This window comes from Camelina sativa, chromosome 11, assembly GCF_030686135.1.
Source record: "Camelina sativa cultivar CO46 ecotype springtype chromosome 11, ASM3068613v1".
Classification (NCBI taxonomy): Eukaryota; Viridiplantae; Streptophyta; class Magnoliopsida; order Brassicales; family Brassicaceae; genus Camelina; species Camelina sativa.
In genome coordinates this window covers 44661401-44682993 of record NC_141890.1, presented here as the reverse complement: position 1 = coordinate 44682993, position 21593 = coordinate 44661401, and the positions used below count along the sequence as shown (strand labels likewise).

Sequence of the window (21593 nt, the reverse complement as noted above, 5' to 3'; positions counted from 1 at the left end):
TTAATAAGTAGATAGAAATTGAAAATAGTTAAATGATAATTTCATGTGAATTGTTTATTTTAAAATGAATACAAATATAAAAGCAAAATAAGAAATACGATACATATGACAAGTAAAATTGAAAAAAGAAACTATACATCATAGTGTTCATAATATAGAAATTAGAAAGAATATACTTGTAGTACTAATATCCCAAAAAAAAATCAAATGAATTATTGGTTATTCCTATTGGTGATAAAATCAAATGAAGTATTCACATAAATGATAAGTTTTATATATTTTCTGATATAAAACCAGGCCAGACATTGTAGTTTTATTTTAGTGGTATTTTTTGAATTTGAGACATTGTAGTTTGGACAAGTCCAAATTATGATCTCGTGATACAAGAATTGTCGCACTCTTTATCAATATTTTTTTGTTCACCTCTTGTTTGAGACTAGTAGTTAAACTACACTAGGGTTATCAATGCTGGTGTGGGATGATCATATGATTTGGTGGGTAAATTTTAGAGAAAAGAGCCATAATGAAAAGAAAAGAAAAAGTAGAGGAATGAAGGATTTATGACATTTGTCAATGAAAAGAGTTGAAAAACTTTGAAGGTAAGAAAGTGAGTTATGTCTGGTCTATGATATGTACTTGGGGATGTAACTCGTTGTCTCTCAACAACAAATCAGTTTTATACTTCACTGATAGATTTAATACTTATGCCAATTGATTACACCAGTTAAATAAATCAATTAGATACATCAATAACATGTACTAGAATTTTCAAGGATTGCGACACAATAATGGTTAATTCAAGATTTTCTTTAGTGCCTAACTTGAGTATCCTACCGAGTCACCTATAACTAAGAACTACTCTGATCGGTTCCAAATGATAAAGTATTTCTAGGACACCTACTTATGATCATCATCACCATTCTCTCCCTCATCATTACCATAACTTCTGTATAAACCCACATGTTACTTGTATTTGTTAAGTAATGACCAATTGCCATAATCAGAGGGTAGAGAGGTGCAGCTGGATCTGGATTCAAGTTCAATCAATACGCCAAATACCAAGCCATTTTTGGCCATTAACAATACCAAGAGACCAGATATAGACAAGCTTTTAACATTGATATGATGAGAGTAAGTACACAAGGACTAGTGGTTCCATATGCTCTAATAAAAAAAAAGCAAATGAAACTCATTTAAACCCTTCTAACAACTTCGACAACCAAATGGAGTGAGAAAAGAGCAGAAGGCAAACATGTGGACAGACATTGTTATCCATCACAATGAACAGAGACAAAGAACATTAAAAACTTTTAGCATTGAGAGATGTTGAGACTAAGCAAAGCAGAGAAATGACAGAGATATTATTATATATATAGCCTATGTTGATTTCAATCTAACAAAATGATAGCAAAATTGAGAATCATTAACTGTTTTAAGTACCATTGACTAATCTTCCAGAACAGCTAGAACATTTAGAGTAACACTATCTTTTTTTTTTTTTGATTATAGAGACTATTGATTGTTATTCTCAATTTTGATTATAGAGACTATTGATTGTTATTCGTTTCCTTTTCGTTCAATTGTTCCCTCTGGCTATCGCGATTGATCCCATTGGTTATGAATCCTGCAAGTCCAACGAATCTCTTATTGACCATACTTTGATTTCACTACAAGAAATATATGCATTGATAGCAGAAAAACATAGCGCAGTAGTTTTTGCAAGTGTTATCGTTGAAAAATTTAGAAAATGAAACTCTATAATAGCGCTTTCAAAACACTATACCTAAATTAAGTGTGTAAAAAACTAAAATCTGCTTTACTAACCGAAAATTTGAGAAAGCGGTAACATTTAGCTAAATTTTTTCGTTTTTGCGCCTAAGTGTTGAACCTAAAAGATAGAAAATGATTATTTCAGTTTTTTTAAAACAAAAATAAGATATGTCTCTCCACCTTCAAACCGTAAATCAAACTCTTCCTATGTCCATCTCCAAATCCGTTTCTCACATCCCAAATTCTTAGTTGTTCTTCTCTTTTAGCTCTTCCGTTCTCACTTCTTTCACTCACCCTAGCTCTCAACCATTATTGGATTTTACGTATCTCCAGATCTAGAAGGGAAACTGGTTTCCGTGGGAGAAGGTCAGTTTGTTCTATCTCTCTTTCCCCCTTTAAATCTGATGTTGGGATTAGGGTTTCTGGTCTACGTTTGTAATGACCTTAATCTTCAAATTGGTTTGAAGACGACATATAAGAAGAAGAAGCTGAGAGCTGAAGCGGAGGAAGGTGGCATAGAAGACGAAGAAGCTAAGCGGTGGATTTATCGACGAAGTTAGAAGTTGGGATCTCAAAATCGGGAAAGATCTGCTTCGATTCAAGTCGTGTGCTTCTCCGGCGCACAGCCGAAAACTTGGGTCGAGTAAAGAATCGATTTTTCTATCAAGCAACAATGGGTCAAGTTCTCTTTTGCTCTCACACCTATCCTCTCCGACGTTCTTGAAGCTGATGTTTTCAGGTGCTGCTTATTACTTGCTTTCATTTTTTCTTGTTCCGCTGTAGGAGCATGGATTTTCACTTTGATTCTGCTGAAAATGAGTTTGATTTATCTGCTTGATATCGGCAACCAATGCTGATTTGATCCATTGAGTCGCCTTTTCGCATCTCTCATCCCCTGTTTTGACTATGTCAGTGCAATGCTTTGTTTTTTTTTCAGTTGATAGTGATTGAATGATGAGCCTGCTCTTGCTTAACTCATCTTGGAAACTCAAGAATTCTCCAATTGGTAGGTCTTGATTTTGATGATGTTGGTTTCTCTTGTCCGAAAGCTCCGAGTATGACCTATAACACCACTTTTTCAACATCTGAACTTCCCACACCAAAGTCGTGGAATGTTGATATTCAAGTTGATACAATCAATCTCTGCTTGTGAGTTATCTGAAACACTATTTCGCAAACTGATTCTGGAATTTTTAAATAATGTTGTGGTAAAGGAAATGGTGTGATTGCAGATAAGGGAGGATAAGAAGAAGAAGAATGATGAAGGAGAAGTGAAGGAAGGAGTAGCGCATCAATAGCTTTGTTGTCACGCGGGTATATCTCTGGTCATTTCTTTCAAATGTCTAGCTCCATCTGTTTTGGTCTCCATGGAGGTGGGTTTCTTTTTAAAATCCTGGAACTGGTTTGTTATTTCATCTTTTCAGAATTCTTGAGTACTTATGCGCAAGATTGTTTTTTTTTCTTTCTTTGGTGGTTTTCTCTCAGATCAAGTGTCAGCTATTTTGGTTGAGTCTTGTATGACTGGTTATGCCGGAGTAACTACAAGCTCCATGGTACGTGTTAGTGTATATATGCCTTAGTCTCTTGTAGCTTCAGACTCTTTAATTATTTTATGTGTTCATAAGGTTATTGGGGTAGTAGGTGGCTTAATGAACTCAAGGCTCAACTCGGCTCTCCTCAGTGTCACCAAAGTCAGTGAAGGTACTCAAATTAAGCTCTCTAAAAGCATATCACTTTGCTATATCATTATCTGTAAATTTAGACTATTAATACTTCTTTCTTCTTCATGTGTTTGTGTGTTTAGTTGGAGGTTGAAGCTGATTACGTGATGAGCTTTAGGACATGCTCGGAATGAGTTTTATGTTGGTGCTTACAAGGTATATTCACTTGGCTTTTAATGTTTTGGTACTATAAAGGTTTGCAGCTTTATTTGTCAATAACTGTTGTTTATTTCTGTTAAGGACGATTCAACATGAATTCAGCGGTTTGATCACTAGAGTTCGATAAGTAAGTATAGCAAGGAATAGCACCAGCCAAGCACCAAGCTTGAGTCTTTACCGAAGACTTCTAGAAATGGGGTACAAAGTTAGTTCTTTGGTTTGAGAACTTATCTACAGTTTTTGGTTTTCTTTCTCTTTTTGATTCCTATCAACTGAGTTGATTTAAATTTGCAGCTTGATGTAGAAGATATCTTCCCAAATTTCGGGTCATACTTTCTTAATTTTCAGCAAGAACAAGTCTTCAACAATAAAGCGCCAGTCAGAGTTTCACAGGGAGAAAGAACCAGAACGGTTGTGTACTGTTGGAAAGAAAATGGTTGTGGAATTGTGCGGGGGAGAAGAGGTAGAGATCAGCTGGTAACTTATTAAGCAAGAAGAGGAGCATTGAGAAGATGATTGCTCAGAAATACGGTAAGCCTTAGAAAAGAAACTTTGTTTGATCTAGTTAGTTTATTGATGGAATAGAGGGGAAGTTTGTTTCTCTTTTTCCTTTATCTCATAAATCAGTACTCTTAATGTGTAAGAGTAGAGGAGTTGATGTTTTGTATAAGATTTGGTTTGGATTAATATTTGTATGACTTGATATGTTTTATGGATTGTTTATGAAAAATATATATTGTTTGACCAAATTTAATATATATACATATATATATATATATATATAAATATATAAAATATAGAATACAAAATGTATTATAGCAAAAATATATAGCTGCTGTTTACAAAATCATAGTACAAATATTTTGCTACTATTAATTATAATATAGCAAATAAGAAATGCTACTAATAATTTTAATATAGCGATAACAAGACGCTATTATAGAGTGACAAATAATAGCATAGAGAAAAAGCGCTATTGTATGTGCGCCTTCTAAGATAGCACCGGCAAAGACAGCGTTTACGAAATCGCTATCTAAATAATATAATAGAGTTTTTCGTGTGCTAAGAATACGTATATTTGTTGTAGTGTTTGATTGTTAATGGTTCCAATATTATTTTGTGAGTTAATACTCATGTTGACATTTTGTGATCTGTAGGGAAAGATTTTTGTGAGACTTTCAAGAAGGAAATCCCCAAAAACAAATATGTAGCTACTGTGAGTGTTATATGTGATCAGTTTAAAAAATTCTTGTATACGTTGTTGTACCTGAATCTTGTGGGTTTATAAAGTTGTTGTACTGATGGTGAATTTCACTGGATTATAGGTTGGAAAAGCTGCTGGAGATAAATGATACGCTTGTCTTGTTCATGAGCTTTGAATACACTCACAAGCTCCATTTTTGGATTTCTAGATATGTTATGAATTCATTGAACCTGTAATTCAAACATGTCTTGTCCGAGCATTATACCAATTGGATTGTATGTTCTTTTGATTGATGTGCAGCAAAAAGATGAGAAGCTAGAAGGAAACGCAGCTTTGAACAAATTATGTCGATGCTTTTGCTATGTGGTTTTGTGGTGGGTTATATTGTCTTAGGACTCCATTTTTTGTTTTGGCTGACTTGTGTTTAGCTTATAATCTCCTGGTCTCACACCCAACTATGCCTCTAGAGCTGCAACCACACCAGTATTGTCTGCAAGAGTCGGTTCAGTGTAGTTGCCTGCAAGAACTGCAACCATACCAGCATTGTCTGCAGGAGCTGCAATCATACCAGCATTGTCTACAAGAGCTGTAACCAGACCAACTTTTGTATAGGCTAAGTTGAAGTCAAGACACCAAATCTTTGTTTTGAATGTGTTTGATCGACCAAGTATGTAAAGGATCTGGGATGCTATAGTTCAATTAATTCTGAAGAGTGTTGGGCTGAGATTTGTTTCTCCACTTTAATAAAAAAATTTAAATTTCTATAATATTTTTCAAAAACAAGAACTTTATCAAAAGATTTACCATTGAAAGGGATAATTTTATTTCACCTACAAAAAGTTCTTAGTTTTAAAAATACACCATTTATTCTTAAAAAATATAAGAGGCCAAAAATACAAACCTACCAATAAAGATGCTCAGGTCATCTCCATCAAAGGTTATTAGCAATATCTTAAGAGTTGTTTAGGTTTAAAAATAAATAATTAAAATGAAAACAACCAAAATTTGTTAGTGATCGATCCTAAGAGTAAATGTTTAAGGATCACTAAGGATCAGAGTCGTGTCGATATCTGATTGGTTGGGAAAAATGTTTTTTATTTATTTAAATTATTTGCCTCTTCCGTGTCTCGTCTCTCTCTCAGTTTTGCGATTCACCTTTAAATTGAGAGGGAAGCCATCTAAACCGCCGACGAAAAACCCAGCTCTCCCTGTTATCGTCGATTCTTAGGTAAAAAGTCAACTCTTATCTTTCGATGTTTACCGGAAAAACAAGTCTCGATCATGACTCCACAATGAAAGTTCAATAATTATAATTAGTTAATTACTACTGCTTCGATTTTGTGGAAACAAGTGGAAAATTGTTTATTTTACAGATTAGAGAAGTTGTTCGATTGATTTCAGATATGTGATTGGATTTGTATTTTTGCTGGTTTCTTTCTCTTATGTCATTTAAACACCAAAGGGTCAATAGTTGAATCTCAAAACTGATTCCAGATTCTCATTGATCTATTTGATAGTTTGGCTTGATGCATATACCCTTATCATAGCAAGCTTGACGGTTTAAAACTTTGAAACTCTAAGCCATACTGTTTTGATGGCAGATATTTAATGATTGGTTCTCTGTTGTTGTTATTCCTGTTGGTGCGTAGGTACAATCATCTCTAACCTCGCAGATGTGGTTCTTTCGTCTCTCTACAACAACAAAGCCAAGAATGTGCTGCAGGTAAGACTCTTAACCGTCACTGTTTTAATATCTGAATTCCATTTTCGCAGTTTTTCCATACCATCGAGCACAGTGCAGAGTATTCTAAATTGATGTTGGTTATTTGCTTGAGCTACAGGCTGTGAGGAACATTGGGTTTGTTACTCTTTTCACCAGAAGTCTTCCTGTTAGGACCCTGCAGGACACATCGATTGGCAATTGCTTTCACTTTTGTGTTTTTACAAGGTAATTCAGCCTCAAAAACTCTTGATGGACTGGAAGACAATGACTGTAACGCCCCCGAACCGCCGGTCGGACAGGACCGCGGACGGCACCGAGACGCCACATGTGTGGGAACCGCACCCTGGTGGTCCGGTCGAGGGACAAAAGCTGCAGTTTCCCGACCAGTCCTCCTGGACGCGACTCCGCCCGCGGCTGAGGTTCACTTAGGCTTTGCAACCCTTGCGTCCCACGCGCGTTGTGTTGACCCGGACAAGACCGAGTACCATTTGCAACTTGCCATGTTTTCCCCGAAAACCGAATATATATTACTTTAATAATTTATTACATTGAAAGTAAATCATCAAAGCAATATACATAGATAGTCGGATAATTTTACAGAAATCATTTAGGAAAATACAGGGTTTTACAAAGAACACAGAAAACCCTATCCGGTACCCTAAAGTTTGCTCCAGCTCTAGACTCACTTAAGCTTCCTACAAGACAAAATAATATCATGAGTAATCTAAGATTACTCAGTGAGCCTGGGCACCCCTTTCCTAAACAGGATTCTACTTCCCCAACCCGACTATCCCAGCAAGCAAAGAAAACAAGCAAGGCAGGCAATCAAACAAACAATCAAAGCAACGCAACAGAAACAATAGCGGAAGCAATAAGCAAAAAACAAGCGAGAGAGGTTAGAACAACACAACTCGACTCGGACGATCTAAACTCGCTAGTCACAGAGAAAGACGACTAAAAGGAACAAGGACTACTCGGCCACTTTAGACTCTTAACTCTTACACAACGCGCAAAGACGACTAGAATAAAACAAGGGACACTTGAAATACTCTAGACTCTTTCACCTAAGGGCACTCGATAATCTGTTCCGTTCCACAACATTTCCCATGCCGAAACCACAAAGGTAACCAGCATGAGCTCACACAAATGCTACATCGGGAACTCTCGCGAGACAAACCGCATTTGGAACAAAAGATCGACTACACTATTCTAGCTAGGACTCAAGAAACAAATTCAAGAGACTTAGCTAAAATACACCGAACAACTCAAGCAAGAAGATCAAGCATTGCAAGCAAGAGAACATGCAACAATCATCAAGCAACAAGAATGACAATTCATGTACTTAGATTGTCCTATAAGCATGCAACCATTTTAAGCAACTTAAGCAATTTAATGCAACAAGTTCAATTATGCATGCAAGCCAATTTTTAAGCGATTTAACCAATTAAATCCTTAAGTCCATTTATGCATGCAAGCCAACCTCGTCCAGTTTTATGCAATAAAAATTGCAAATAAACTTCACCAATTTAATTCATGCATGCAACCGATTTTAAGCAAGAAATATTGCAAGTAAAATCCTTCAAATTTAACCATGCATACAAACCCTTTTGTCCAAATTTTAAGCAAGTCCAACTTACTTTAAAATGCATCCAAATTCATTTTCGCATGGTGATTCCTAGCTCAAACTCTATGTGCATTTAAACATGAATTTAGCATGAATCCTACCATATTTCGCATGCATCAATTTAAACTGATTCTAACATGAATCTAGTCTAAATGCAACAAGCAAAGGGTACATGCAAGGATCTAAAGATCAATGCAGCACCCCACACACAATTACCGCAGAACTCACTCTGGTGCAGCGGATGATGGTCAAACTTCACTGCACCGCGGATCAGACAACTCCCTTCCTCTCGTCAGACAGCGCCTCTTCCTCAACTCTCTTCGTCCGCAACAGCTTCTGCCTCCCTCGTCTCAACAACTTCACCCTCTCGAACCACTCTCTCTTCACTTGGATTTGAGAGCAAAATCGAAGGCTTTAAGTGTTTAGGGTTTTAGAGAATGAGAAAAATTCTCAAGGGGCATATATATAGGTCGAGCATTCCCCCTCTCTTCCCTTAGTGCGTTTTGACAAATGGCACACATGAGCTTACATTTGGCGCATGTAAACCAATCGCCAGCCACTTGGCAAGCATGAACTTGCATGTGGCACATGTATTACACTCGCCCTTGCATGAAATTCGATTGGTCTAAATCATAGAGACATAATGATTATGCCGCCACTAACCGTTCGTTCTTCAGCAAAACTCGCACTGTCCTACCGTCCGGTACGTACGACATCGTTCGGACGTCTCTCGGCCATGAGTCGGTCTCGGTCCAGACTGAGTTCGGTTCCTCCGGACTCCCTCGATCTTTCCTCGGACAACTCTCGGTCCTTTCTCTTCGGTCCTTCCCGTCCCTTCCGGCACTTCTCGGACCGTACTGTCCTTCTCGGTACTTGACCGTCTCTTCCGCATACGCAGTTTTCTGCGTAAACCGCTAACTCCCGATAGGTCTTAAGGTCTCGATCGTACATCCGACCACTTCAATCTTGGCTCGGTCATTCTCCGACTCGCACATTTTTCCTCGGACTTTCTTTGGCCTTTCTCCTTTTTTTTTCTTCCTCTTCCTCCCTAAGTCTTATCCAGACCATTTCTTCGAACTTTTATTTTAGGCTTTCTGCCCTTAGTGAGGGTCACTACAATGACCCTCAAAATAGCTGATCTAATGATGTTTTTACTCCCATGATTCCCTTTGCAACAGATTCTAACTCTATGGTACAGAGCTCCGGCCGTCCTTCCCTTTGTTATTTGTAGCTGAACTAGTGACCAAGCAAGCAATCTTTACTAGAGACTGAGCTCCAACAGCTCCTCCGTATTTTCACGCAGTCTTTGTGTTCTTCACTTGCTTTCTCTAGCACACAGACATGACATTCACATACTCACTTGCTTTTTCTGTGGAAGTTCAGGTTGCTGGAACCCCAAAGATGGAGAATAAGAGATGTTTAGAGATGGAATGTGTTGCAATGTGTTGTAATCTTGTCTGTTTTGTGTTGAATAACAGTGGCAACTCCTAAACAAATCAGAGTGCATAAACTAATGATGAAGTGAAGTTCTTAATCTAATTTTTGCAACTATCAGTGGACCCTTTAAATTTTACAGTTTCTTAAGAAGTTCTTAATCTAATTTTTGCAACTATCAATGGACCCTTTAAATTTTACAGTTTCTTAAGAAGTCTTAATCTAATTTTTTTTCAAAATTTATAATAAAATAAATTTTAAGCAACTTTCTTTAAATTCATTGATGGTGATGACTAATCATTAAGAAGCTTAAACATGCCTCACATGTAACCAACAAAGATAATTAAATTAACAAGGCTAAAATCATCAATTGTATGAATGATGTAAATACACATAATTTATTGAAAATTTAATAATGGTTATATAACGAGTCTTAATCTTAATTATGAGTATTGAACATTATACCCCAATTGTAACATAAGATTACAGATTTGGAAGAGCAACTAGTTTCAAATATCAATGAGCAATCACATCACTACTCAACACACTACTACTGGGTTCAACAACAAGAACTGAATTCATATTAGGAGGATTAATATTCATCATCATCATCGACGAGACGGATCTAGCAGCGGCTAATTTCTTCCTCTGATAACTATAAGGACCGTAGATCTTTCTCAGAAGATGTGGTACCTGATCTATCGTCAGATTCCGCGCCGCCGCCGCCGCTGCTTTGTCAGCAACAGAGTTGTGAGATGGTGAAATCGGATCTAACGGCTGCGAGAGGGAGCGTGACACGAGAGATGCGGTAGTAGTAGATCTAGCGTTGATTCTCGAGTTACGGATCTGAGCAAGCGCTCCTGGTTTCAAGTAGCGGTGGAATCTGTCGTTTCTTCTCGCCGGTGATTTAGAGATATCCTTCATGGTTACGATTTGTGTTTTTAAGCTTCAGTGAAGAGATCGAATATGAGGATCGAGGCTCGAGAGAGATATAGAGAGAAAGAGAGATATTGAAGTGATCGAAAGATTTGGAGATCTAAAAGATTTTTGTAATAGAGTGAGAGCGGCGGGAAAATTGATGTTCGGGGGGGGGGGAGCGGGAGGCCCCTTTTTTTGGTGGCACGTGGTATTGACACTCGTCACGTGACATTCAATCCGATTCCCCGAACGAAACTAAACCAATTTACAAATCAATTTTCTTAAAAGGTTTTGGTTTCTATAAACCAGAAAACCAAACCGTACACTGATTAGCAAACCCCCTCTCTAATTTAAATATCCACTTGTGCGTTTATTAGAGGACCGTTAATTAAGTATCACACCCGTGAGAGCAATTATTCTCTGTCTCTCTCACTCACCAAACTATTCAAAACGTCGTGATACTACTGATACCTTCTAACGTGTTCTCTAATCTCCAATTATATTAGTACACGTGAGTAATCTCACAGCTACAAAAATATCTTCGGCTACAAATCATAGCCGCCTATTGTTTTAATACCACCACCATCGTTCACCGTTGTTTGTGTTTCCTTAATTAAAGGTTACTTTTGCGGTTTTGCCACCGTTGTTTTCACTTCTACGTGGCGGTTTCAGTCTCCTATATTTTCCCACTCATCTCTCATAGTCTCCTCTAGAAAACCTCTCTCTCTCTCTCTCTCTAACTCTAAATTCGAAAAAGTGAAACGAGCGTTATGGACACTAAGATCGGATCCATCGACGTGTGTTACCCGACCCACGACGATATAGGCGGTCCACCAAACGGCGGCGTTTCCACCGTTCAAAACTCGAGTCCACTTCACTCCACATCAATCAGCCCCTGCGACGCGACTCTTGGCCGTTACTTAGCCAGACGTTTAGTCGAGATCGGAGTCACCGACGTCTTCTCCGTTCCTGGAGATTTCAACTTAACGCTTCTCGATCACCTCATGGCTGAACCAGGCCTCAAGCTGATCGGTTGCTGCAACGAGCTCAACGCAGGATACGCTGCCGACGGTTACGCCAGATCTCGCGGAGTCGGTGCGTGTGTCGTTACCTTCACCGTAGGTGGATTAAGCGTCTTGAACGCGATCGCCGGTGCTAATAGTGAGAATCTGCCTCTGATTTGCATCGTCGGTGGTCCGAACTCGAACGATTACGGTACCAATAGGATTCTTCATCATACGATTGGTTTGCCTGATTTCACTCAAGAGCTTAGGTGTTTTCAAGCTGTTACTTCTTATCAAGCTGTGATTAATAACTTAGAAGAGGCTCATGAACTCATCGATACTGCGATTTCCACCGCTTTGAAAGAAAGCAAACCTGTTTATATAAGTATCAGCTGTAATCTCCCGGCGATTCCTCTTCCGACGTTTAGTCGTCATCCTGTTCCGTTCATGCTTCCGCCTAGGGTTAGTAACCATATTGGTCTAGATGCGGCGGTGGAAGCAGCGGCTGAGTTCTTGAACAAAGCTGTGAAGCCGGTTCTTGTTGGTGGGCCGAAACTGCGGGTTGCGAAAGCTGCGGATGCTTTTGTTGAGCTTGCTGATGCTTCTGGTTATGGTGTTGCTGTGATGCCTTCTGCTAAAGGACAAATACCTGAGCACCACACGCATTTTATAGGGACGTATTGGGGAGCTGTGAGTACAGCTTTCTGTGCTGAAATTGTTGAATCTGCGGATGCTTACTTGTTTGCTGGTCCGATTTTTAACGATTACAGCTCTGTTGGGTACTCTTTGCTTCTCAAGAAAGAGAAGGCGATCATCGTGCAGCCTGATCGGGTTACTATTGGTAATGGACCTGCGTTTGGGTGTGTTCTTATGAAGGAGTTTCTTAGTAAACTGGCGAAACGGATTAAGCACAACAACACTTCCTATGAGAATTACCATAGGATCTTTGTCCCAGAAGGAAAGCCTTTGAGAGATAACCTGAATGAGCCTTTGAGGGTTAATGTGCTGTTCCAACATATTCAGAATATGCTCTCTTCTGAATCTGCTGTGCTTGCTGAGACAGGAGATTCTTGGTTCAATTGTCAGAAGCTGAAGCTCCCTGAAGGATGCGGTTACGAATTCCAGATGCAGTACGGATCAATTGGTTGGTCAGTAGGTGCTACTCTTGGCTATGCTCAAGCTATGCCAAACAAGCGTGTCATTGCTTGTATTGGAGATGGTAGTTTCCAGGTAACGGCGCAGGATGTATCTACAATGATACGGTGTGGGCAAAAGACCATAATCTTCCTAATCAACAACGGAGGCTACACAATTGAAGTGGAGATTCACGATGGTCCTTACAATGTCATAAAGAACTGGAACTACACAGCTTTTGTTGATGCTATACACAATGGAGAAGGCAAATGCTGGACTGCCAAAGTGAGATGCGAAGAGGAGCTAGTGAAAGCAATCAAGACGGCAACGAATGAGGAAAAAGAGAGCTTCTGTTTCATTGAAGTGATAGTGCACAAAGATGATACAAGCAAGGAGCTTCTGGAGTGGGGTTCTAGAGTCTCTGCTGCTAACAGTCGTCCCCCAAATCCTCAGTAGAGATCAGAGATGCGCTCAACTTATATATATTTCCAATTTGGTAGTTTCATCGCCGTTTTATGTAAAAAGTAGTGTGTATCCTTTTACACCCATCTGGATGGGAACAAAATAATGTGTGTGTCCCCTTTGAGTATATAAGCTGTAAGTTCCTAAATAAGAAATTGTTTCCTCTGCTTCGTCGTTCGTCCTCAGCTTTTCGCAGATTCATCAGAGCAATGGTCTTTGTGTTTTGGATTGGTATGTTGATGATTGCCTTACGAAAGTTGAGATCCCATTCAAAGATGCCAATGATTATTTGAAAGACTGGTAGAGTCCTTTCTTTTTCGTCTTTATGCTAACTTTTGTTTTACCTTTTTTTGGGATGTTCTGAATAGTACCTTCTCTTGCTTTCGGTTTTTTTGGGTTCATGGCTGGAGTACTTGCGAAATTTGATCACTCCCATCATCACAACGGCATAGTGATGAAGTCAATTTTGTAAACCAGTACTGGATCACTCCCATGAGGGATGCTGTGAAGAGTCTTGGGGGTGATCCACTGGTTTACAAAACTGACTTCATCACTATGCTGTTGTGATGTGACGAGTCTTTTCGCAATTGGCTATAATACTCCTAATTTTCTGCATACAGAAACCTGTTAGTTTTGCCTTTGATCACTCTGTCCAAATTTATGATGCAGCTTTAATCCGACAGGAATTGGATTGGTGGCCTTCGAATCCAAACCTATTGCTTTCAGTGGTTCACCTGTTGTTTCCCTTTGCTGTGTAAAAGGTAATGTTGACTGTTGAGAGTCCTTTAAACTAAAGCTTTGGCATGTTTTTACCCTAAGGTTGACAAGAAAGCCTTATAGCAACTTCGTTTCTCTTGTTCACTTTTTTGATGCTTTTAAAGCTTGTTATAGTATTTAGATATATCTTCAAATGAGAATTGTTGACTTAAGACGTCATTATCTGCTGATTCATGGTCTAAATCAATTGATATCCCTCTTTTTATGTCAATGCTAGAAGGTGTGAAACCATAAGAGGCAAGTGAATCGAACTGACTCGATTCCTTCTTGGTTCAATCTTCTTAGATTCTATTTTTTGCAGCTTGCATACTCACGAGACTCAGCTACTGTGTCAAGTAACATGAACCTTAGACAGTTACGGTTACTGAGGAGTGAAGACCCTAAAGATACAAAATTGAAATTGGCTGTGAAACATATCCATCATTTTATACGAACAAGTACCGTTAATCCATTTGTCAACGGTCAAAAACGGAACGTTCTCTCGCCAGACGTGGCGTCCTCAATTTGTAAATCTGTTTTTCTTTCTTGGTAGAGAAAAATAACACAAGCTTGATGACTTTCTCTGTGTCTTCCTTCAACCATGTTTTAGGCTTTCGATTGATCCAACTTCTCCTCATTTTGGAATTTTCTGATCACCGATGCAGTTTTGATTTTTCGCCATGTACACATACTCTTCTTCTGGCATGCAATTTGCTTCTTCCCTGTCGAGAATCTCCTCTGTCTCGACACCAACCTTGTCTGCACCGCGTCTTAGTAACTCAAACCTATCTGTGAAGTTCTTGTTGGCTTTCCGCTTGTTTCGAGTGTGCTCCGCTGCCACGCGGTGGAGTCACGGCGCTAACTGGCGGTTGCCTGCGAGCCTCCAGGCTCAAACCAGGATTGCTGCTCCGAGATTAAAGAAATTTGAACGGAAATTCGCTAGCATTGGTAATACTTAATGGTTATCTTTGTTTATAAAGTTCATTTTTCTTAGCTTGCTTTTACATGAATATTTCTTAACTTGTCTAATTTATTATTCATGTTTGGCATTCACGGATTCACTTATATTTGGTTGAAGTATCCTCAGTTTTATTTGTTCAACAAATAAGAAAATAGAAGCAAGCTCATGTGATGTACCTGATTTGATTACTTTGTATCACTCTTTTGCTATGGAAATTTTAGCTTCTGAACATGCCTACAAGGATATCTTAACAACGCTTCACAAGCCTGATGGTGGAGAATACGGAAAGTTCTACTCTTTACCAGCTTTAAATGATCCAAGAATCGGTAGAGTTACTCAAGAAGCATTTGTTGTTATCTCAAATCTGTTTGTTTTCATGCTTTTTCTCCTTAACCTTTATATCTAAATGCTGCAGACAGGTTACCATACTCTGTCCGGATACTACTGGAATCAGCTATTCGTAATTGTGACAGCTTTCACATCACAAAGGATGATGTTGAGAAAATAATGGATTGGGAGAATACATCTGTTAATAAATCTGAGATCCCCTTCAAACCTGCCCGTGTTATTCTACAGGTATTGGTATTATTTCTCATTCTCTTAATTTGTGAAACTTTGTTCATTTACATTACTTAATAGTACATTTTCTTGGCCAGGACTTTACAGGAGTACCAGTTATAGTTGATCTTGCTGCTATGAGAAATGCCATAAAAAATCTTGGTAGTGATCCTAACAAGATTAATCCACGGGTTAGTGAACTGTTTCCATCACTTTGTGTCGAATCTACATCAGTTTCCATCGTAAATCTCATCATTTTCAGTTCATTTCTGCCTACAGGTTCCTGTTGATATTGTGTTTGATCACTCAGTCCAAGTTCATGGTGCAAGACAAGAAAGAGACCTGCGGAAAGGTATGCAGCTTGAATCTGACAGGAATGCCGAAAGGTTTATGTTCCTTAAGTGGGGATCATCAGCCTTTTACAACATGGCGATGGCTTCTCCCGGGTCTGGTATGGTTCATCAGGTACATAATGTTGCTGTTATTTTAGTCTGGAATTTGGATAATGTTAATGTGTTATGATATTTCTATTTTCAACCTGCAGGTAGACTTAGAGTACCTTGGACGTGTTGTTTTCAACTCGGATGGATTTCTCTACCCTGACAGTGTTGTTGGTACATATTTCAACACAACAATGATTGGTGGGTTAGGAGTTGCTGGGTTGGAAGTAGGAAGAATTGAGGTAGAAGCAGCAATACTTGGTCAGGTGGGGGTACATTTTTGCAGTAAATGCATATGGTAAATATTGATTTTACCCTGGTTTGATACTTAAATAACTGACAGCCCATTAGCGTGGTGCTACCTAGTGTGATTGGATTTAAGCTGGCTGGAAGGTTGCGGGTTGGGGTTACTATTACTGATTTGGTTCCAACCGTGACTAAAATGTTAAGGAAGCATGGTGTTTTTGGCAATATTGTTGAGTTTTATGGTGAGTTTAACATATATGTAATCTTTGAAATTTTGGATAGTGTACTTAAGTTTCCTGTGTACATAATTCGTCTTATCTTTCCAATATGAAGGAGAGGGGATGAGTAGGCTGTCATTGAATGATAGAGCCGCGATTGCAAACATGTCCGCGGAATATGAGGCAACAATGAGTTTCTTCCCTGTTGACCATATTACACTGGGGTACCTCATATTGAAGGGAAGGAGCAATGAAACTGTAAGTTGTGTTTTAGTAAGTTATGTAGTTTCATTAGGTCCTTCAGTCTGCATAACCATTTACTACCTTATTTCTCCTGACCTATGTCGTATCTACATTTTGTGCTTCTGCTGGTTTGTATATATCTACCTTGTGGTGCTCATTTAGGTGACAATGATTGAATCATACTTGCGCGCAAACAAGATGTTTGTTGACTACAATGAGGTAAAATATATAAGTTTTTCGGTTCATTATAGGTACTTTCATTTTAGTCAATGTTCTCAAACCTAAATGTACTGGTCTTGCAGCCCCATGAAGAAAGAGCATATACATCCTCTCTGCATTTAGATTTGGGAGATGTTGAACCATGTATTTCTGGTCCAAAACGGTATATGTTTTTACTTCTATAAATCATCACCTCACTGTAAGTCCTTACATCTTAACACTAACGTCTTTACTTTTTTTGTGTGTTTGTTATACAGGCCTTGCGACCAAATTTTCTTGAGGGGCATGAAGGTTGACTGGAAAGCATGCCTTGACAATCCTCTTGGAATAAAGGTAAGATACAAACTGAGTCTTCTTATTATAACGAATCAAAGAAGTTATTTTGTTTGAATAATTTTTTGTGGCATGGTCTCCTTATTTTTTACAAGGGGTTTGCAGTCCCAAAAGAACAACAAGACATAATTGTGAAGTTCTCATATCACGGACAACCTGCTGAGCTTAAACATGGTAGTGTTGTTGTTGCGACCATTACAAGTGATTGTGCCATATCAAGCCCTAATGACATGGTCGGTGCTGCACTTGTCGCTAAAAAGGCTTATGACCTTGGCCTAAAAGTGAGTTTCTCCCTCTGCTTTTGAATTTGGTCATCTGGATAAGGTTATTCGAGTCACATAATGGCTCGGTAATTATAGGTAAAACCATGGATTAGGACAACTGTAACTTCTGTTTCTGGATTAGTCGAGGAATGCTTGCTTCAAAGGTATATTGGGGTCACTTAAGATTATGTTGTATAATCTATTGGATCTTTGGTGTCATCCTTAATTTACTTGTTTAACTTCTATGCAGTGGGCTTAAAAAGTACTTAGCGAAACAAGGATTCAACGTTGTCGGCTATGGCGTCTGTACAAGCATTTGGGGTTCTGATGACTTACTTGATGAGCCAATTGGATCTGCTATTTCAGAAAATGGTAGCGAGTTTCTCCTTTACGACAAATAACTAACTATTTCCTTTACGAAGCTCTATACAAAACCATATTACTGTCCATTGTATTTCACAGTTTATAAGATTTGAGAATCTTCTTGAACATCATCCTTGTGTTCGATGCACAATGCTCTCCAGTTTGTTTCTTTTGCAAACAACAATTGTCGGTGAACCTCAACTTTACTGGCTTCCTCTGTTCTCATTCCTACCACAGATATAATTGCGGCTGCTGTGCTCTCTAGCAGAAGCCTTTATCGTCGTAATCCATTTGCTAGAGCGAAATATCTTACTTCACCACAACTAGTTGTTGCTTACGCTCTTTCTGGAACGGTTTGTACTTAGTCATCTCACTGAAAATAAAATCTCATGAAGCAATTTTTATTTTTTGAAATTTATCCAATGTATTGATTTGTCTCGACCTTGGTTCTTTTCTTTTTAATCTTTGATGTATACAGGTTGACATTGACTTTGAGAAAGAGCCAATGGGAACAAACAACGATGGACAAAATGTATACTTAAGGGACATATGGCCAAGCAATGAAGAAGTTACTCAGGTAAATAGAGTAACTTCATAGTTTTCTCTATGGTTTCTTTTAACGCTCTTTGTCTTGTTTTTTTTAAATGGTACTTTTGAATAGGCTTTTCAAAATAGGGAGTTACAAAGCATGTTCAGGAGCACTTATGAGACATTAATGACAAAGAGAAATTCTGTGTCACTAAGCTCAGCACTCTATTCGTGGGATCCGAACTCAACATACATTCATGAACCTCCTTTTTTCAAGAACCTAACCACAAAGCCACCTGGTCCACGTGAAGTGAAGGATGCTTATTGCTTAATGAACTTTGGAGACAACATAACCACAGACCACATTTCCTCAGCAGGAACTATCCACGAGGGTAGTCCTGCTGCAAAATTTCTTATAGACCGGTATTCCATGAGTAAGTATGATTTCAAGTCATATGGAAGTCGTCGAGGAAACCATGAAGTGATGACACGCGGCACCTTTTCCAGTACGCGTATTGTTAACAAGCTCTTAAATGGAGAAGTTGGCACCAAGACAATTCACATTCCTACCGGAGAGAAACTTAGCGTTTATGATGCAGCAAGTGTGAGTAAGATATGTATTACAAACTTCAAGAAAACTTAAGCCATCACTTTATGTTCATTTGAATACATGTGCAGAGATACAAAACCGCTGGACAAGACACGATCATACTAGCTGGTGCAGAGTATGGAATTGGTAGCTCCCGGGATTGGGCTGCAAAGGGTCCAATGCTTCTGGTAATTAGCATATGCATACGTGATATTTGTTATTAATATCATACTTTAACAGGCTTTCAACGCTTAGAGCTACGTTCAATGTAACTTTGAGATTTTAACATAAATTATTAGGGAGTGAAAGCTATCATTGCCAAGAGCTTTAACAGAGTCCACCGCAGTAACTTGGTTAGTATAGGCATCGTTCCTCTGTGTTTCAAGTCCGGTGAGGATGCAGAAACACTAGAACTGACTGGCCATGAACGCTACACAATCCACCTTCCAAGCAATGTCAATGAGATGAAAACAGGCCAGGACATAACTGTCACCACTGACACTGCTAAATTTTTTATCTGCACTTTGCGGTTAGACACAGAGGTAAATCCACAAATGGTTTGTATAGATTTTGATTTATCTTAATGGTCTGACTTTGGTTGATGGAGTTGAATCAGGTGGAACTGGCATACCATAATCATGGCGGCATGCTTTCGTATATCATTAGAAGTTTGAGCAATGAGTGAGTGGTTTGATTCGTCGGCTCTCTCCACTATATGTCAAAACGTTTTCAACTCCGAGTATCAATTTGCAATAATACGGTCTCTTCTTTAGTCAGACAACCACAGATATCGAATAAATACGAAGTCATATTTATGAAGCTATTGACTTTTTCGAGATTCTTCGAGCAAGTGTTGGAAACGTTTGGACCCCACTTGTGGTTCTTATTGTTTTTGTTTTGTCTTTTTTCAATAAATGATTCTTAATGGGCCTACACGGATTCGAGAGTTGCGCGTACAATGGACGCAAATGAGAAAGTGAATTATTCTCTGCTTCTCAAAACAATTATTCAAAACCCCCACTTGGGTCGCTAATTCGTAGTTATCCATACACGTGTCTATTAAAATTACAGATCTACGGCTAAGATTAGACCGCCATAAAAAAGGAAAAGGTTAAAAAAAAAAAAAAGGCTTATAAATACAAAACCTTCCTTTAAGCTTTCTTCTTCATCAATTTGGAAAAAACCCAAATCTCCCAAAAGACTCAATCGTCTTCTTCGTCCCCAACAACAACCACCTTCAGGTAACGATCTCTTTTTTCTTTTCTTTTTTATTTCCGTAGAATCGTTCTAGATTGATCTTTCTGTTGGTGTGTTCTTTGTTTGATTGATTGATCTTCAACATGATTAGCGTTACTCTCGTATTCAACATGAATTTTTTTTTAGGGTTTTGAGAAGTCTGATCTCTATGGGGACTAGGTTTTTTGCTCCTTTAATTTGTTTCAATTTTGAGTATCTCCGTTGGTAATATTTTGGGTTGATGTTAGATTCCAATAGGGTCGTGATCATGTAATTGATCTACTAGGATCATAGATCTCATATCTTATGAGGATCCAGTCATATATATATATGTTCGATTTGGTGGTAATCTTGTTTTAAGTCGTGCTCTATTCTTGATAAAGACTAGACTTGGTTCTTGGATTTTGATAGTTATGTTCTTTTCCGGATTGTTTATTGTTGATTGTAGTCGCTAAACTTGGTTTGCTTGGTTATTTGTTTGCAGAGAAAGAGAGAATCAAACAGAGCTTAATTAAGAGCAGTTTCGTAGTTCCAAGTAACCAAGTTTACATGGTTGAGCTAGACATCCAGGTTCCATCAGCATACGATCCATTCGCAGAGGCTAAAGATTCTGATGCACCGGGAGCAAAAGATTATATTCACATCCGAATCCAGCAGAGGAATGGGAAAAAGAGCTTGACGACTGTTCAAGGGCTTAAGAAAGAGTACAGCTACGAGAGGATACTCAAGGATCTCAAGAAAGACTTCTGCTGCAACGGGAACGTTGTGCAGGACAAGGAGCTAGGCAAGATCATCCAGCTTCAAGGTGATCAGAGGAAGAAAGTGTCTCAGTTCTTGGTCCAGACTGGGATTGCTAAGAAGGATCACATCAAGATCCACGGTTTCTAAAAACACTTTGGATCGTTTCTTGTTTTAATCCTATCTATTTTATGCGAATAAATTGGTGTCGTCTTGTGTGAACATCATCATTAGGAGGCGTGTTTAAGGGGTGATTTGTTGGTTTTGCCTTTTTTAAAGGTGTGGGGATAATTTGATATTTTGCAATGATAAGTATTTCGATTCTTCTTATATCTTCATCTCTTCCTTTCTTTACTTTGCTATTAGAAAAAGATAAGAAGATTGTGAAACAACACGAAAGTTGAACATCCGAAGTAGAAGTCAAAAGTAATCTGATGAATCCAGAAGCTCAAACATGGAAAAAGGTAAAGCGTCCACGGCTTCTATTGATCAGTAACAAACAACTCGGATGAAAATTATAAGTGTCGTCCACGTTGGTTAGAAAAAGCAAATACGTTTTAGAAACAATCTAATTTATTGTATGGTTAAAAATGTATGCACGAGAGCATCAGTTTAATGGGGGTTTAATCAAACAGTTTGATAAAATTATCAATCAAATCGCACAATTATATTGATTTTTTTTTTTGACAATCAATTATATTGATTGATTACATAGAAGATCTAAGATAAGCAGAGCATACACTCCACGT

At 38.4% G+C, this 21593-nt stretch overlaps 3 protein-coding genes, 2 long non-coding RNA genes and 1 pseudogene across 28 annotated transcripts; 5 read left to right on the top strand and 1 right to left on the bottom strand.

Moving 5' to 3' along the window:
- Window positions 1-1790: 1790 nt before the first annotated feature.
- On the top strand, window positions 1791-5580 carry LOC104726030 (uncharacterized). 13 transcript variants are annotated; one of them, XR_015571177.1, is made up of 13 exons: window positions 1878-2136; window positions 2238-2509; window positions 2708-2776; window positions 2876-2919; window positions 3003-3084; window positions 3256-3323; window positions 3396-3471; window positions 3575-3647; window positions 3732-3848; window positions 3945-4181; window positions 4808-4866; window positions 4976-5228; window positions 5322-5580. It is a non-coding gene; the product is annotated as an uncharacterized LOC104726030 (long non-coding RNA). The 13 variants fall into 13 exon arrangements; XR_015571173.1 differs by lacking the exon at window positions 5322-5580 and having other exon boundaries at window positions 3732-3855; window positions 4976-5216; XR_015571174.1 differs by lacking the exon at window positions 5322-5580 and having other exon boundaries at window positions 3003-3143; window positions 3412-3471; window positions 3732-3855; window positions 4976-5216.
- A 339-nt stretch (window positions 5581-5919) lies between these two features.
- On the top strand, window positions 5920-7136 carry LOC104726029 (uncharacterized). The gene is made up of 3 exons (XR_758000.3): window positions 5920-6082; window positions 6504-6577; window positions 6696-7136. It is a non-coding gene; the product is annotated as an uncharacterized LOC104726029 (long non-coding RNA).
- A 2878-nt stretch (window positions 7137-10014) lies between these two features.
- On the bottom strand, window positions 10015-10682 carry LOC104726028 (uncharacterized). The gene has a single exon (XM_087471923.1). It carries the CDS (start codon window positions 10557-10559, stop codon window positions 10152-10154), a length of 408 nt encoding a protein of 135 aa, XP_087328049.1. The 5' UTR covers window positions 10560-10682; the 3' UTR covers window positions 10015-10151.
- A 472-nt stretch (window positions 10683-11154) lies between these two features.
- Window positions 11155-13409, top strand: LOC147935445 (pyruvate decarboxylase 2 pseudogene; annotated as a pseudogene). 2 transcript variants are annotated; one of them, XR_015571167.1, is made up of 2 exons: window positions 11155-13222; window positions 13350-13409. The product of XR_015571167.1 is annotated as a pyruvate decarboxylase 2 pseudogene, transcript variant X2 (transcript). The 2 variants fall into 2 exon arrangements; XR_015571166.1 differs by having other exon boundaries at window positions 11324-13222; window positions 13340-13409.
- Window positions 12984-19803, top strand: LOC104726026 (aconitate hydratase 2, mitochondrial). Of its 10 annotated transcripts, none has more exons than XM_087471910.1 (23): window positions 12984-13222; window positions 13340-13453; window positions 13837-13914; window positions 14148-14857; window positions 15092-15196; window positions 15286-15446; window positions 15527-15619; window positions 15708-15893; window positions 15973-16134; window positions 16212-16356; window positions 16448-16590; window positions 16738-16794; window positions 16878-16957; window positions 17052-17127; window positions 17223-17408; window positions 17487-17554; window positions 17641-17762; window positions 17991-18106; window positions 18232-18330; window positions 18415-18885; window positions 18960-19058; window positions 19170-19412; window positions 19487-19803. In XM_087471910.1, the coding sequence occupies exons 4-23, from the start codon at window positions 14590-14592 to the stop codon at window positions 19553-19555; spliced, it is 2949 nt and encodes a 982-aa protein (XP_087328036.1). In that variant the 5' UTR covers window positions 12984-13222; window positions 13340-13453; window positions 13837-13914; window positions 14148-14589; the 3' UTR covers window positions 19556-19803. The 10 variants fall into 10 exon arrangements, 9 of the variants coding, with proteins under 9 accessions (XP_087328036.1, XP_087328041.1, XP_087328035.1 ...); XM_087471915.1 differs by lacking the exon at window positions 12984-13222 and having other exon boundaries at window positions 13318-13453; window positions 14216-14458; window positions 14575-14857; window positions 15290-15446; XM_087471912.1 differs by lacking the exon at window positions 12984-13222 and having other exon boundaries at window positions 13411-13453; window positions 13823-13914; window positions 14232-14436; window positions 14575-14857.
- A 179-nt stretch (window positions 19804-19982) lies between these two features.
- Window positions 19983-21174, top strand: LOC104726024 (protein translation factor SUI1 homolog). The gene is made up of 2 exons (XM_010444781.3): window positions 19983-20111; window positions 20591-21174. Exon 2 carries the CDS (start codon window positions 20656-20658, stop codon window positions 20992-20994), a length of 339 nt encoding a protein of 112 aa, XP_010443083.1. The 5' UTR covers window positions 19983-20111; window positions 20591-20655; the 3' UTR covers window positions 20995-21174.
- The last annotated feature ends 419 nt before the right edge of the window (window positions 21175-21593 follow it).

Coding starts and splice junctions, on each gene's coding strand:
- LOC104726026 (XM_087471910.1), top strand. CDS start 14,590: ATGTACACATACTCTTCTTCTGGCATGCAATTTGCTTCTTCCCTGTCG. Junction 15,197..15,285: donor TTTAAATGATCCAAGAATCG/GTAGAGTTACTC, acceptor TAAATGCTGCAG/ACAGGTTACCATACTCTGTC. Junction 19,413..19,486: donor CTTTGCGGTTAGACACAGAG/GTAAATCCACAA, acceptor GAGTTGAATCAG/GTGGAACTGGCATACCATAA.
- LOC104726024 (XM_010444781.3), top strand. CDS start 20,656: ATGGTTGAGCTAGACATCCAGGTTCCATCAGCATACGATCCATTCGCA.
- LOC104726028 (XM_087471923.1), bottom strand. CDS start 10,559: ATGAAGGATATCTCTAAATCACCGGCGAGAAGAAACGACAGATTCCAC.